At 43.4% G+C, this 13,911-nt stretch overlaps 1 protein-coding gene across 1 annotated transcript in view; it reads right to left on the bottom strand.

Moving 5' to 3' along the window:
• The window catches only part of ALG1 (ALG1 chitobiosyldiphosphodolichol beta-mannosyltransferase), a 236,930-nt gene that overhangs the window by 16,093 nt on the left and 206,926 nt on the right, over positions 1-13,911 (bottom strand). Inside the window, exon 12 of the mRNA XM_085628273.1 lies at positions 6,234-6,309. Coding sequence (XP_085484399.1) covers positions 6,234-6,309 — 76 coding nt within the window. The remainder of the gene's footprint in view (positions 1-6,233; positions 6,310-13,911) is intronic.

Genomic DNA, 13,911 nt, shown 5'->3' with positions numbered 1-13,911 from the left:
GGGTACCATTTACCAGGGGCTGACATGTGGCCAGGGTTTGCCAATTTGGGTTTTGTTTGTTTTAGGGAAGGAACATAGGCCCAGGGCACCTGATTGGCAGGAGTCCAGGGTACACTTAGTCAAAGTACATTCAGCAATTCAGCAAAAAGTGGGGGCATAACATGCCAGAAAGATGGCACTTTCTCACAGTTACTTGCAAACGTATTAGGGCCACGTAGCATAAATTTAGCAGAACCAAACAAACATTTCAAATTCCATGAGTGAAAGGGACTCCTCAAAGCTGACCAGTCTACCAGCTTACTCAGTCCATGGGGTCTCTACAGTACAATAGCCATCCTGAATTCACAAATTAGTTTCTGATTTTGGTTTCATTTTCATGGAAATAAGTACTAAGCTCATACACTAGAATTTGAGAGGGTAGTAATTCATTACTCATTGTGCAGGGATTTGCCAAACAAATTTAGGATCCTAAACGGCTCAATAGGAACGGTACTAGCTTTAATTTCCCCTAAATAACTTGTTTTACCTCACCAATTAGGTGATTTAACTAATTCTGTTCTGCTACCTGTAATTACTTCTCCAGTTTGTTAATCTTTTCAGTACAATCTTTAAAATATTAACTCAGGAGTAAACCACTTCCACTTACCACATTCATGGTTGACAAGTAGACAGTAGAGAGGACTAGGGTGCTGCTTTATGTAACATCCTGTGCATCAGGAATCTCCAACAGGTAGCTTGAGAACCACTAGAAGCTCAGTAGCTGCCAACAGGTAGCTCTTAGACATGGAGTCCAAGGACCTGAAACTTAACTGTGCTGCCTTCTGCATTGTGCAGGTGTTAGCACTGTTAAGTGGTAGACCCTAAAAGTGGCAGCAGCCCTAACTGATTCCAAAGTTCCATGCTCCAACCACTTACAATGTGATTGAAAGAATGAAGCCTGTAATATATTCAATAAACATGCAGCAAAGTTCCTGCCGAAGCAGACCCCGATGTTGTCTGCCCTACTGTGTGTAAGCAGGGAAGAAGCAGAGTTCCTCAAGTGTGAGACTGCAAAAGTTGCGTATATGAACAGAAATATATATATGAAGAACGTGTCTGATGTGGCAACTACTGTAAAGGTTATTCTATTAGTAGCTTGATATGATTTCTATTGTTAAAACTCAGCTCTCTTTAAAGAAGAAGTTGTTGGAGACCCCAGATACGTGGGCTCATTGTATTCAATCTTTTTCACTGGTTCCTTTGAAGCCTGAGGTACATCAGTTTCAGGAATAGCTGCACCAACATTTGTTTCCATTTTTCTGTTTATGAGATATATTATTTCAGGACCTTTGATTATTTTATTTTCTGAAAATATATAACTTAAAATCGTTACAGAGTACTAATTATCAGACCAAGAAAGAGCAACAGGGCTTAGTCTCATCACTGTCCGAGGTCTGTAATATCAAATTAAGGGTATACCGGCCAAAGGCTTTGGAACAATTATTTCTTGTGTAAGATTACAGGTGGCTATGCTATCAAGTAGCCTACAAGCCGATAAATTTGATTTATTTCCAGCTCATGTACTAAAATCACAGGTTACAATAGCATAAAATATCGAATGCAATTAAATTGTTAGTTTTCCTGACCATTATAAATGAACTTGTCTAAAAGCTGTGGGATGCAATAAGCAACTAAATTGAATGTCTTTCCTGCTATTAATGTTAAATATTAGAATCTCTGCACAATGAAAGTGATCACAAATTTTACCACCAATTGTGAGTGGATCATGATAACTTGTGGCCATATTCTGCCACATTTCTTTTGCCCCCCTTACTTGGTGGAGTAGGTTAAATTGGATGTGATTAAATTCTCGATGATCATGGTACAAACCATAAGACAGGAATGTTTTCATCACAAGAAAAATCTTAAATTGACTTTCTCCTATGAGGCAGCAGTTTAAACTTTTTTTAGAGTAATTACTGCTGGCATAAAGAGGCCTCCCTTAATTGTTTAAAACATTTTGTCACGGTCTTCAGGCTTATTTAAAAAGGCAGTGTTAACTTTCTTTAAATTTACAGGATGAAATAATGATTTCCTTCTAAAGCTAATCTTAGGTTCCTCACTAACAATGTTGTTGTAGAGTCAAATAAGGCAACACCGGAGCGATTTCTTGAGGAATGGATTTTGTCTTGGGGCCCTCTGACCATTGCCTTTCTGTATTGTGATTGAACCCGGCACATCGATCCCTGGGTCCCGCCTTGTCAGATTATTACTTAAGTACTCAACTATTAAGACTGGGATCATATCCTATAAGCCCACCATGCTGGAAACCCAGGTGACAGGGCTCGAAAATCATATGATAAGGTCAAGGCACAAATTTGCTTCTTAAATTTGGAATGCTGATGTTCCCAGCGCGCCTGCAGTTTATTCATAACTGTAAAACAGTTTTCTTCTCACCGTTCAGTTGTTGCATTGAAACTCTAAAACGGTTTTCTTTGAAACACCGGAGGATGCATGGGAATGGGTGATTGAGCAGCGGGCTCTGAGGAAGCATTTGGTGCTGGAATGGGGGGTGGGCCCTCTGGAAAGAGGTGGTGAGGCTGCCGAGGGTCTGAAGTGGACTGACTCTTAACTGTCCAGACCAGAACCTGAGGTCGGAGCAGCCTGGCTCTCAAGTATTGGGGACATTGCAAAAACAGCACCGCCAGACATCAGCTCGGGATTTATCAGTGGATTCAATAGACAGAGCCTTCCTGACTTTTCTTTTCTCTATTTCTGTCAGCACCAAAGTCTCCTATAACTGTATTGGGATGGCGCAGGAGTGAATTTTTGAACTTTCACGACATAGGTTTTTTTGTTGGGGGGGGGGGGGGGGTTTGGTGTAGAGGGTGGCTGGGGAAGTGGGTGTTGGTTTTGTTGTTCTTGTTTCAGGTTGATGATGGGGGGTACCACAGGTACACTGCATGTTTACATCGTTCCTACCTAAGCTGGGTTGTCCCGACTTGCACACAGGATCCTTGGGGCCATAATAGCTGTGATGGCTTTTACTATGGGCAAAGGCCTCCTATATATTGATGACGTGGAACGTCAAAGGTCCTAATGACTGCACAAAGCGATAGTGCTCGGTTTTGCAAAAAGACAGGACCTAGCGGTCCTGCTCTTAAAAGAAACTCCCCTACTTAGCAATAATTGCTCTCTCTTGGCCCGGTTTGGGTTTGATAGGGTCTTTTACGCGGGGTACAAGAGGGGGTCCAGAGGCACTCTCTCCTTCTTCCAGCATCAGATCTTCCCGGAACCACCGCCTCTCATTTTACCCCAAGAAATTCAGACCATGCTCCAGTGACCCTCTTTTGGTAAGCACCCAAAAAGACCACAAATCAGGCAAACTCTTGTATTGATTGGGTGGTTTCCCCTATTTTGTCCGGAGAGGGGGTGGTGGCATAAACCGCTGTAGACACAGCATCTGAATTTGCAACATACTACGAAGCCATATACGCCCCCTAGGGAGCGACCTCCAGGGGAGGCAAACCGCCCCTTGATGTTCAATATCCCGAGCGTCAGGATGGACTTGGATTGTCCCCTTCAGCTGGCGATCGCTCTGGCCCTCCAGGATATGAGCCCAGGTAAAGCCTGGATGAGTTCTCCATGAAATACTATAAATATTTTCAAGCCCAGTTGATGCCTCGCCTTTTTAGCTTTTATCAGGAGGCGGTTGGCAAAGCACAGTTTCCATATTGGCTTGACTTAGCGACCATAGCGGTCCTTCTTAAGCCTGGCCAACCAATAGATCGGTGTGAGTCATGCCCAATATCACAAATTAACTCTGAGGTGAAATCTTCATGAAAGTGTTAGCGAACCGGTTGCTACTGGTCCTCCCACAGCTGGTACACCCAGATCAATGTGGGTTTATGCCCCAAAGGAGTATCAGGCGCTGTCTTTGCAGGGTCCACATGGCACTCGCGCATCTTTCTCAGCTGGAGAATCCTATGGTCTTTCTTCAGGATTGCCTTTCTGGAGGAAGTGTTGATTAAGATGGGGCTAGGTATCTGATTCTGTGCTTTAGTGTGGGTGCTTTAGTCTAATCCTAAGGCCCAGGTGTGGGTCAATGGTACCTTATCTGCCCTATTTTCGATTGGGTGTGGGCACCCATCAATGATGTCCCCTATCACGACTTTTGTTTGCTCTGGCAATCGAGTCACTGGTGGTATGGATTATCCGTAATGTTCAGGTTTAGGGCTTTGACTGGGGTGGCTATAGAGACCACACAGCACTCTATGTAGATAATGTGCCTCTATATATTTTGTGCTCAAGATTCCTCGGGTGATGTAGATTCTTGGTCTGTATGGGGAGGCATCCGGACTTGCCATCAACTGGCCCACATCAATGTTGGCCCCCTGAAGCCAGGTCTTGCTTGAATGTCTGGCTCTTACTGTCCCACCTGACATCAGACCTCAAAGGGTGAGTGAAGCTGCCTCTCAATGTCTTGGGCCGCACAACATTGTTTAAAATGATCACCCTCCCTGCCTGCAACCAAAATAACATTTTCTCCCTTACAACTGCAGCAGTTTTGGTGACACCAGCTGCAGGCCAGAATTCGAGCCTTTGTGTGTCTTGAACAACCTTCCTGTGTAGCTATGGGGAATTTCCTCAATATACATGGAACGATGGGCTGGGTATGGCGGATGTGCGTCTTTATCACTGGGCAGTGGTGGTCAACGAGTGGCTGAGTGGAGGATGGAAGGGGGCCCGGTGTTTCAGCTAGAGGTGGTTGAGATGGGTCTGGATAAGATCAAGTGGTTCTGGTATGGCATTCATATTCCATCTTCCCTCCTTCAGCCGACAAAGGTGGTAGTTGCGACCTGGCACAAGGCATTGTGGTGAACTGGATGGGATCGAAGGGCTACACTGGCAACCGCCCCACTGGGTAGGCCAATGGCTACACTAGAAATCTTTCCTAGAAGGGTGTGGTGGGTGGAACGGTGTTGTGATCTGCGGAGTGGGAGAAGTCTGGCAGGGTGAACATCTTAAGTCCTATCAGGCCCTTCAGGAAGAGTTTGGCCTACATGGATCTCAGTTTTTTAGATTCACCTAACTACGCCATGCCTTTGAACAACATTGTGGATTCTTAGGAAGAATTCTTGAATGTAGCCCCCTGGTTTTGCAGATATACAAGTCCCTTATAGTACACTCTTGTGATCTATTTGTGCCCCTCAAGGCCCAGTGAGAATAGTGGGTGGGTGCCAAGAGTGCAGGTTATATCCTCATGGCTTCGGCTCATATTGTTTAATTAAATGCATATGACTTACAAAACACCTGAGCGACTCTGGCGCCTAAGTGTACTAATGTCACCAGCATGTTAGAGTTGCTCCGCGACCCCTGCTCACTTCTATCACATGGTGTGGGACTGTCCTGTGATTGCGAGATACTGGGGCAAGATCACTGAGGTCCTGTCTAGGGTGTTGGGAAGGCCCATTGACAATTCACTGCTGCCCAGTCTGTTGGGAGTCCTGGAAGGGGTATGTGATGCCGGTGGAGACAAGACTCTGGTGAGGTTTGGAGTGGCACTGGCAAAGAGATACAGCTAAATGGTGGCAGCAGGAGCCTTCTCCTCCTCTCCGGACTCTTTGGAAACAGGCGATGCACTAATGTGCAACTCAAAAAGAAGGCTGTATATGACGCCAGGGGATGCCCCAAAAAGTATGTGAAGATATGGGGAAAATGGTTGGAGTACTATGGACTACCATGATGGATATATTTGAGTGGGATGTGTGGATGTACTTATTATGGCCTTATTTTAAAGTGTTGTTGTGCCTGGGGACCTGTTGTGGGTTGTTCTACGATTCATAAATGAATAGAATTCAGTTTATTAAAAAAAAAAAAAACTCACTCTCAAAGCTCTGTGCAAGTAAGGTTGGTTGATACAATGTGTATGGCCGCTAACAGGCTTGCCTTTGGCATGCGCCTACCAGCTGTGTGTCTATGTAGTGTCCATTCTTAAATGGGCCTCTGCTGGATTGCATGCGTCCATGAATGCAAACAGATACAAAGTGATGAAGCAATAAGATTCACAAAGTTTGAGCCAGCTCTGCATTGTTAGTGAGGATCCCGTTGCTTCAGATTACACGTCAAGTAAAATACATTTAACAAAATTAAAATTTAAGTCCCTTCAATCAAGCATTGGCATATGCTAGGAAAGTGAAACAAATATTCATTGTGATTAAAAAATTAATCAATTAGATATAAATGATTCTTACTTTAAGCTGTGCAGCAAGTTCATTTGAATCTGCAAATACCAATCCATTCTTTTCATGCTTTACAAGTTCATATAAACTGTCAAAATAAAATGTGTAACAATTACCATTGCAATATATCAAAGAAAGAGCATAGCACGTGACTTTCAGTTTTTTCCTAGTACCTTAGTTTTTAATGTATTTACTTAATTTTGTATTGAAATTGAAACGTTGACAATATCCGGTTATAATGTCCATGTAATTAGTAAGTTCAAAGTTAAAAGGATAATACAGAATTCAGTCAATTCATTAAGCTATATTCAAGGAAAACGGAAGAGTGGTGGGTGTGGAGACCTGATCATTAATAACGAACTACACTACGTATTCTCACAGTTAGGCCCACAAGTGCTACTTTTCTACCAGTGGCCACTTAGTCATTTGACTAGCGGATGAATAGTCTTTATTAAATCTGTACCCACCACTCCCAACAGAATGGCAAGCATTCTTCTTTCTGGGAAAGTGCTTCAGGCATCACCTGGAGATGGGGTAGGGATAAAACTTTCTGCACCGCTTCAAGTGGTACTCAAAAACAATTTTTGATTTGCAGTAAGATCATTAGAACTGAGGTAGTTATTATAGTGAAGCAAAGGTGTGTGTGTGTGTGTGTGTATATCTCTCAGGGGAAAAACAGGGGTTAAAGGTTATATCTGAAATTTATAATTTACTCACCACATTCAAATTACTATAACTTGCCCACCTCCATTAGCCATAGATCATAACCTATAACTCTGGCCTTAACGAAGCACTGCTTATACACTTTCACATTACATCACTTATACTATGTGAAATCATAGTATTGATAAAACTTATGACATTTTAAATTACATAATTGATGAGAATACTGTGCATGGTAGAGTGGCATGAGGTAGTATTGCATGGCATAAATATGCAAGGATACCCATATGGCTGCCGACCAGATGTTGTCAAGGGGCCTCTGGAGAGGTCCATAGAATCAGCTATGGCCCTTGTGGAATGGTCGTAAATGCCCTGCATAGGATGTTTCTTGGCTACAGCTTGGTAGATCTTAACCCAGGGATGAATAGGGTCACCATCTTGCCCTTCTCATCACCAGTTTAGCCCCCAAGAAGCTGGTTATTTCATATGTCCTGTTGTGCCGATTTGAGGTACCCCAAGTCTGTGGTCCATTCTGTATAACCACTCCTGCTTGGTTGGACAGGGAAGAAGGAAGAAAGATGGAAGCTTAATGGACTGACCCATGTGAAATTCAGATAAGACTTTAGGCAAGAACGATGGGCAAATGCAAGGACCACCTCCTCATCCAGGTAAAAACTGTGAACAAATTGAAGGGGCCTAGAGTTCTCAAATCCTATGATCTGAAGTAACTGCCACCAGCAATGCTATCTTCCAAGTGAGAAGTCAAACTGGGCAATTGTGTATCAGCTCAAATAGGGATGACATTAAGAAAGTCCCACTGGGAAACAATGAAAAGAGTGGCAGGAAACAAGAAAAGAAAACCTTTTATATAATGTGGCAGAAAAGACAATCTAAACCGGTATGGTTAGTCAGGCAGCCAAACTAATGCAGACTAGCAAAATAGCCATTAAGTGTAGCAACTGCAAGACCATGTTACGCAAGGGACAACATGGATCACAGGACATCAGAAAGGTTGTATTAAAAAGGAATGAGGCTTTCAACTCGCACCACTGAACAAGATTGTTCCAATAATCAGCACAGATGGATTTGTAAGAGGGTTCCTGTCAAGCAAGATGCCATCTGTGTCCTCATCACAAAGAATAACTGGCAATACTCAATCACCACACAAGCAGCCACTGTGGTATGGAATTGGTGTGAGGAATGTGACCACCTTGTTGTGAGAGAGATCCACTGTGTGGGAGAGAAAGAGGTAGCTGAAAGCTCATTACCAACAGATCAGTGGGCTAGACTGGGATGATTAGATCAGCTGTGTCTTCTCTTCCCATACCTTCCACAGGACTTTCAACATGGGTAGAAACATATGCAGGAGGTGCTGAGATCAGTGGAACCCAAAAGTATCCCCTAGGGAAACTATTCAGATGGAAGTGTATGAACAATACTTAGGACCCGTCCTATTCTGGGCCATTGGGAAGAGATCTACTTATGGAAACCCCAATCTAGAGAAGATCACCACTATCACTTTGGGATGAAGTTCTGATTCATGGTCCTCCAGCAATAGGTGTTTGTGGATGTCTGCTTGATTACAGAGTGTGCAAGAGGAGTTGCTATTAGGGAAACCCCAGAATTGCAGGTCCAACTACCACAGAAAAATTACCTCAGAACGGGAGGTCCATGACCACACACCACTTGCCTGTTGATATGGTGGAAGTGCTGTCTGACAGAATCTAAATGTTACTCCCTGGAATGAAAGGGAGAAATGTCTTCATGGCACGGTGTTCCGCATGCAGCAACAGCACATTTCTTGACAGATGCTGCAACAAAGCAGCCTAAAAACCTTGCATCATCAAGTCACCCAAAAAAGGCATCCTAGCCCAGCAAGAAGGCATCTGTGGTCATTGCAGCCATGCATGCAGAGGGCTGAAGGGACATGTCACCACAGGTTTAAAGGTTACATCCAATGTCCACCAGTGCGGAGCCGGAGGTATCGATTAGAGAATCTATATCTCAGCTGAAAGACTCCCTTGATTATGGGGCCACTTCTTTTGCAGCAACTACTAGTGGGCCATCCTCCACCACTTGTTGTGGTCCACAGAATGCAAGATCTGGGATATTTATCTGAATCAATCATCAAAATCATTTGTCAACCATCCTTTATCCTCTGAGGAGGAGGAAAAGCCTTCATGAGATTTATGTCTAAACACTTTTCCTATAAACGGTAGCTTCTGCATGGGCGTGATGTGTGACTCTAGGGTGTTGATGGTGAAGCCCAAGTTGCGCAGGAGTGCCACTGTCTGCTGCAGGCTTTCTGAGGCCAGCGTTGGGGACTTTGATTTTACTAATCAATTGTCCAAGTATGGAAATTCAAGGACTCCTGACCATTGCTTTGAAGCTGCCACAACTGCCAGTACTTTAGTGAGAACATTGATGTGTAGTAGCAAACCTGTACAGCAAGACCGTGAACTCATAACGCTGGGATCCTAAGGTGAATCTCGGGTAATTTCTGTGGGCGGGCAGGAATGCAAGATGAAAATATGCATCCTGGAAGTCCAGGGATGTCAGTCAATCGCCTAATGCAATTGTCTCGCTGGGGAGGCTATGCACTGTTGTGACCCTCCTACTTAGGCGATGTGGGGCACACCTGGTTAGACCGCCTCAGTCCTAAGAGATAATGTGTATTACCCCCCTTTCCGACAAAAGGAGAAGTGACAGATGTCTCTCACTTTTCTCTATCCAGATTCAGAGCGTAATGAGTCAGGCAACCCAGCCATAAAACCTCCTCTCTGCAGTTCTTCTATGTGTGTGAGTGAAACCTCACCCTTACCCCTGGAAATAGAAAACATACACAGCTGTTGGTTAGTTGTTATGTGCAATCACAACATAAACCGTATGTATCAGAATGAAGGGAATTATTAGTATGATGAAAATTATTATGGTAAACTCAACAGTCATTATATAGAATAAGATGAACATTAGAGAACCCTAAAGCTTTTCACATCACACACCTGTACTGTTTGTAATAATGTTTGTTCATTACAGTGCAGATAGGAAAGACTGCACCTAAACTCAGTCTGCCCTCTCCACAGAGCATCATTGGCAAGGATAAAAATAGACCCAGGAAAGTGAGGGGCATTCCTTGGCACATATACTGATTGCATGATGGGAGATGCCAGAGCTCCATTAACTGACTGACTGCTTTCTGTGCCTGCACCTCAAGCCTGATAACACACACATAATAGGTGTTGAGTAGGGATAAAACTCATATATCTCAATCAGGGATGTGTTTGCAAGATAAGCAAATATATCCATCTATGTTTCCTTCTTCTTTTCAAATTTGTTCTGTGCACGGCCAGATGGCCTTGCAATATTAATCACTACACTAGTTTGTTGACCAGTAGAATGGAAGATTCCTCTCGGATGCATTTCTATTAGCATGACTAAAGTTAATGTGCTGCTAAAATATTACGGCGATTTCACGGACTCTTACTTATCACCATTCAAAATATTAGTCCTCTAGGCTCTAAGCCTGCCACATACAACTCTGATAAGTTAATGCACTGCATATTTATCATATAATTAGGGCCAATTTGTATGTAACATGGTTGTATTACTAGGAAAGGCCTGCCACTTAGGTACGTTCATACAGTTAGCCATGGCTCTGTTATTTTTTAAGTGTTCCTGGGAGGAGTTTGCCTTCTCATAAACCATCTGCTCGCTGTTGAAGGGCTTCCTTGAGTGTGGTTTAGACATCTCCTGAGAAGCCAGTGGAAAGCATCAGGCATGTTGATGCAGCGTGGCAGCCCTGCCCAAGGATCTAGCCATGGTGCCTGCTGGACCAACAATACACTTCAGGATCAGTTTAGAAGTGTCCAAGCCATCAGTGACCAAAGGGAGTGAACATATTAGCCCAGAAGGAAGGAGACATTCCTAGGCTATTGGAGGCAAGGACTTTGCAACCTGTAGCTATGTATCTTTTCTCTCTATCATGAGGTGCTATAGGAAAGGCATTCAGATTTTTTCATTGAAGAAACAATTAGAACTACCAACCTTTCTGGCGAAGTGTGACAGGACAAACAGTGTAGGTCAAAAGGAGCAGGCCTATGGCCTCTGGTTATCTGTCTGAGAACAGCTATGCCTGAAAATGGTTTCTTCTAGAACGTCATGACCACACACAGGTGAGCCTCAATATTGGGCGCACAAGGCTCTACCACCAAGGAGGAGGGTTGGAAGATCACAGTAAGAACTTATTTTGTCTTTGAATAGGAAAAGGTTAATACCAAGGCTTCAGCTACTTTTCAAGTGACAGCTCAAAATGAGGAAACTTCTTCTGAAGAAGGACCAACGTGTTTTGGAATCTTACCTTCTGGTGAAGTGCCTAGGCATCTCTCATATTGGAAATGCAGATACGGCAGCATCACTGTTATAATGGGTAATGGAGATTATCAGCCCCCAAATCAACACCCTGTGTGGCCATATTTATTAACAGGCATTGCTAAGATTTCATAGTGGCAGCCAAAGAGCTACCTCATCCAGTGAATCTCTGTGGTTCTAGGAAGGTGCTCTGCAAAAGGCACTTTCAATGAAGTTTGCATTAACCTTCTTGTTTACCACACAAATGTTATGCAACAAAATCAACAGCATTGTCCAAGTCAGCTTAGTGGGTGATATTTGTATTGAAGGAGGCTCTGACTGAGTGGGGAACAATGCCCTGACAGCCTTCAACTTCTCCTTGGGTGCTGGCACCGTGGAGGTGCAGCATCAGAGTTGCCATGCCTGCATGATCATGCTTCCCATGGCGAAAAACCTGCAGCATATAGGAATGATCACGTACAGATCCACCATAGTAAGGAGGAAGACCTCATCCTGTGTGGGACCAGCTAATGGAGCCAGAAACTCTGGTTTAATCTTTTTCAGGGTCAGGATCTTATCTAACGATGAGAAAAAGTCTAGAGGCGGGGAATAACACGGAGTTTCAAAATGGTCCTAGGAGCAGGACTATTTCTTTAAGGAACAAGAGCACTTCTTCCTATGCTGCTTTTTGTGTTTTTTATTTGAAGATCTTTGGGAGTTCGTTTCCTGACAGGGGACTTACCTGGAGGTGACAACGAACACATTGGCCTTCCTCTGTTGGCCTTTGACAAAAACAGCTTGGACTCTCCACTTCCTGATGGCCTTCAGTTGCATACAAGCACAGGAGTCGCGGGCCACTGCTTCAGGATCCAATCCCAAACAACTTAAGCAGATGTCATGTTGCTCTGAAAAGGGATATCTACTTGCAACATCTGCAACACGGTTTGAACCAAGTAGTTTTCAGGGGAGACATTTCACCTAGTCATTGTTAAAGTGCAGATACATTTTGTTGGTGAGACACAGAGAGATGGTATTCTGAGGTGAAATAGTGTTGTTTTCAAATAATAACCAACTTTTGTTTGGGGCAATTGCGTTGTTTATCCAAAATGAAAAACATGTATTTGCTGGCTTAACCCCTTATATGCTGAGGCTTTTCAATCACGGAGTTGAACCCTTGTTTGAGGTCTGTGAAACTTAGCAATAAAGACTCCATAACTGTTTCTGCAAGCAGGTCAAATCTATCTTCTATTTTCCACTTGTTAGGGGCTCTAATGGTACCCAGAGTTTATGTATTCCCCTGGAGGGGCCAGAGTAAATAGTCAGAATATATATTTTTTTTGAATGAGTAAACGTGCAGTGTGAAGAAAGTGTATTTTCGAAAAGATTCAGGAAAAGGCAAAGTTGTTTAAAAAATAAACCAACGTTTTTGCATTTTTCTACGTGATAGTAATTTTCCTTGTGGTGGAAAGTGAAGTCTCAAGGTCAAAGGTGAACACAGAAAGCAATATTGTATATCTGAAAAGTAGACAACATTTAGAATTTAGAAAGAGGTCATTTGTCTAGATCGCTCATGCTTTTCCAAACGAAACTGATCACTGGAATCCAAAATAATAAAAATTAAAATATGAAAATATAGAATTAGGTGACAACTTTTTATTCTCGTGGACGATGAACACATTTGCTAATTACACTTTCTAATACTTGAGTTGACAGGAAATGGATGCCAGGACAATCATCACCATCTACTGAACTTTATCCAGTATGCAACCTATGGGACTTAATGACTGAGTAGAATTGGCACGTTTGCAATGAAAATAAATCTATCCACGATCATTTGATACGTGCCCTGTATAATTATGTAGGGATTTTATCAGCATAGCGATCAGGTTTGCAATCCACCTGGCAGGCCCCTTCATGTTTGATAGATGAAAAAGGTATGCAATTCTGATACATTGCCCAGGCAAATTATTATCTACTGGCGGTCGCCAGTAGATAGTTATAGTTAGGACCGTGTTTCCATAGGAAATCTGAAAATTCTATTTTTTAATAACTTTGGCGCCGGTTGACGAATCCTCGCGAAATTTTCAAAACTAATGGGGCGCTCCGCTCAGCTCCTACCCTGAAAGTCTCGGGGGGATTCGTCAAGCGGGGGCCGAGAAAAAAGGGGGGTCCCAAAACGTGTTTTCCCCATGCATTTTCCCATAGGACCTTTAGTCGAAGGTACAGCCCGAACGGCTGAACAGAATTACTTGAAATTTGGCAAAGAGGTAGTCCTCAGGTCAGGGATGTGCCTTTTGCATATTATGGAGTCAATCTGTTCAGTAGTTCCTGAGAAAATTGCAGTTAAAGTACATAAATATCTATAGCCGGGCACCGTGCATGCACGGTGCGCGCACCCTAACGTGCGCGAGCGTAATTCTGATTGGTGGTTACATGTCAGTCAACGTTCGAATCGGTCGAAATCAGGAAGTGTCGGCCGCCATTTTGTTTGTTTTGAGTGCGAGAGTGAAAAAGGAAGGTGGCGAACGTGAAAAGGGGGCAGGGTAGAGAGTTCCTGACCCCCTAACGTTTGTCAGGGGGTCCCTGAAGGACTCCGAAGGCAGAAAAAAACATTTTAATTTTTTTTTTTTAAATCGCGGGGTGCGCGCACCGTGCGCGCACGGTGAAATCCCCCCCGAGT

The sequence above is a fragment of the Triturus cristatus genome, chromosome 10 (genome assembly GCF_964204655.1).
Source record: "Triturus cristatus chromosome 10, aTriCri1.1, whole genome shotgun sequence".
Classification (NCBI taxonomy): Eukaryota; Metazoa; Chordata; class Amphibia; order Caudata; family Salamandridae; genus Triturus; species Triturus cristatus.
The sequence above is the reverse complement of the archived record's forward strand: the minus strand, read 5'-3'. Positions and strand labels throughout refer to the sequence as shown.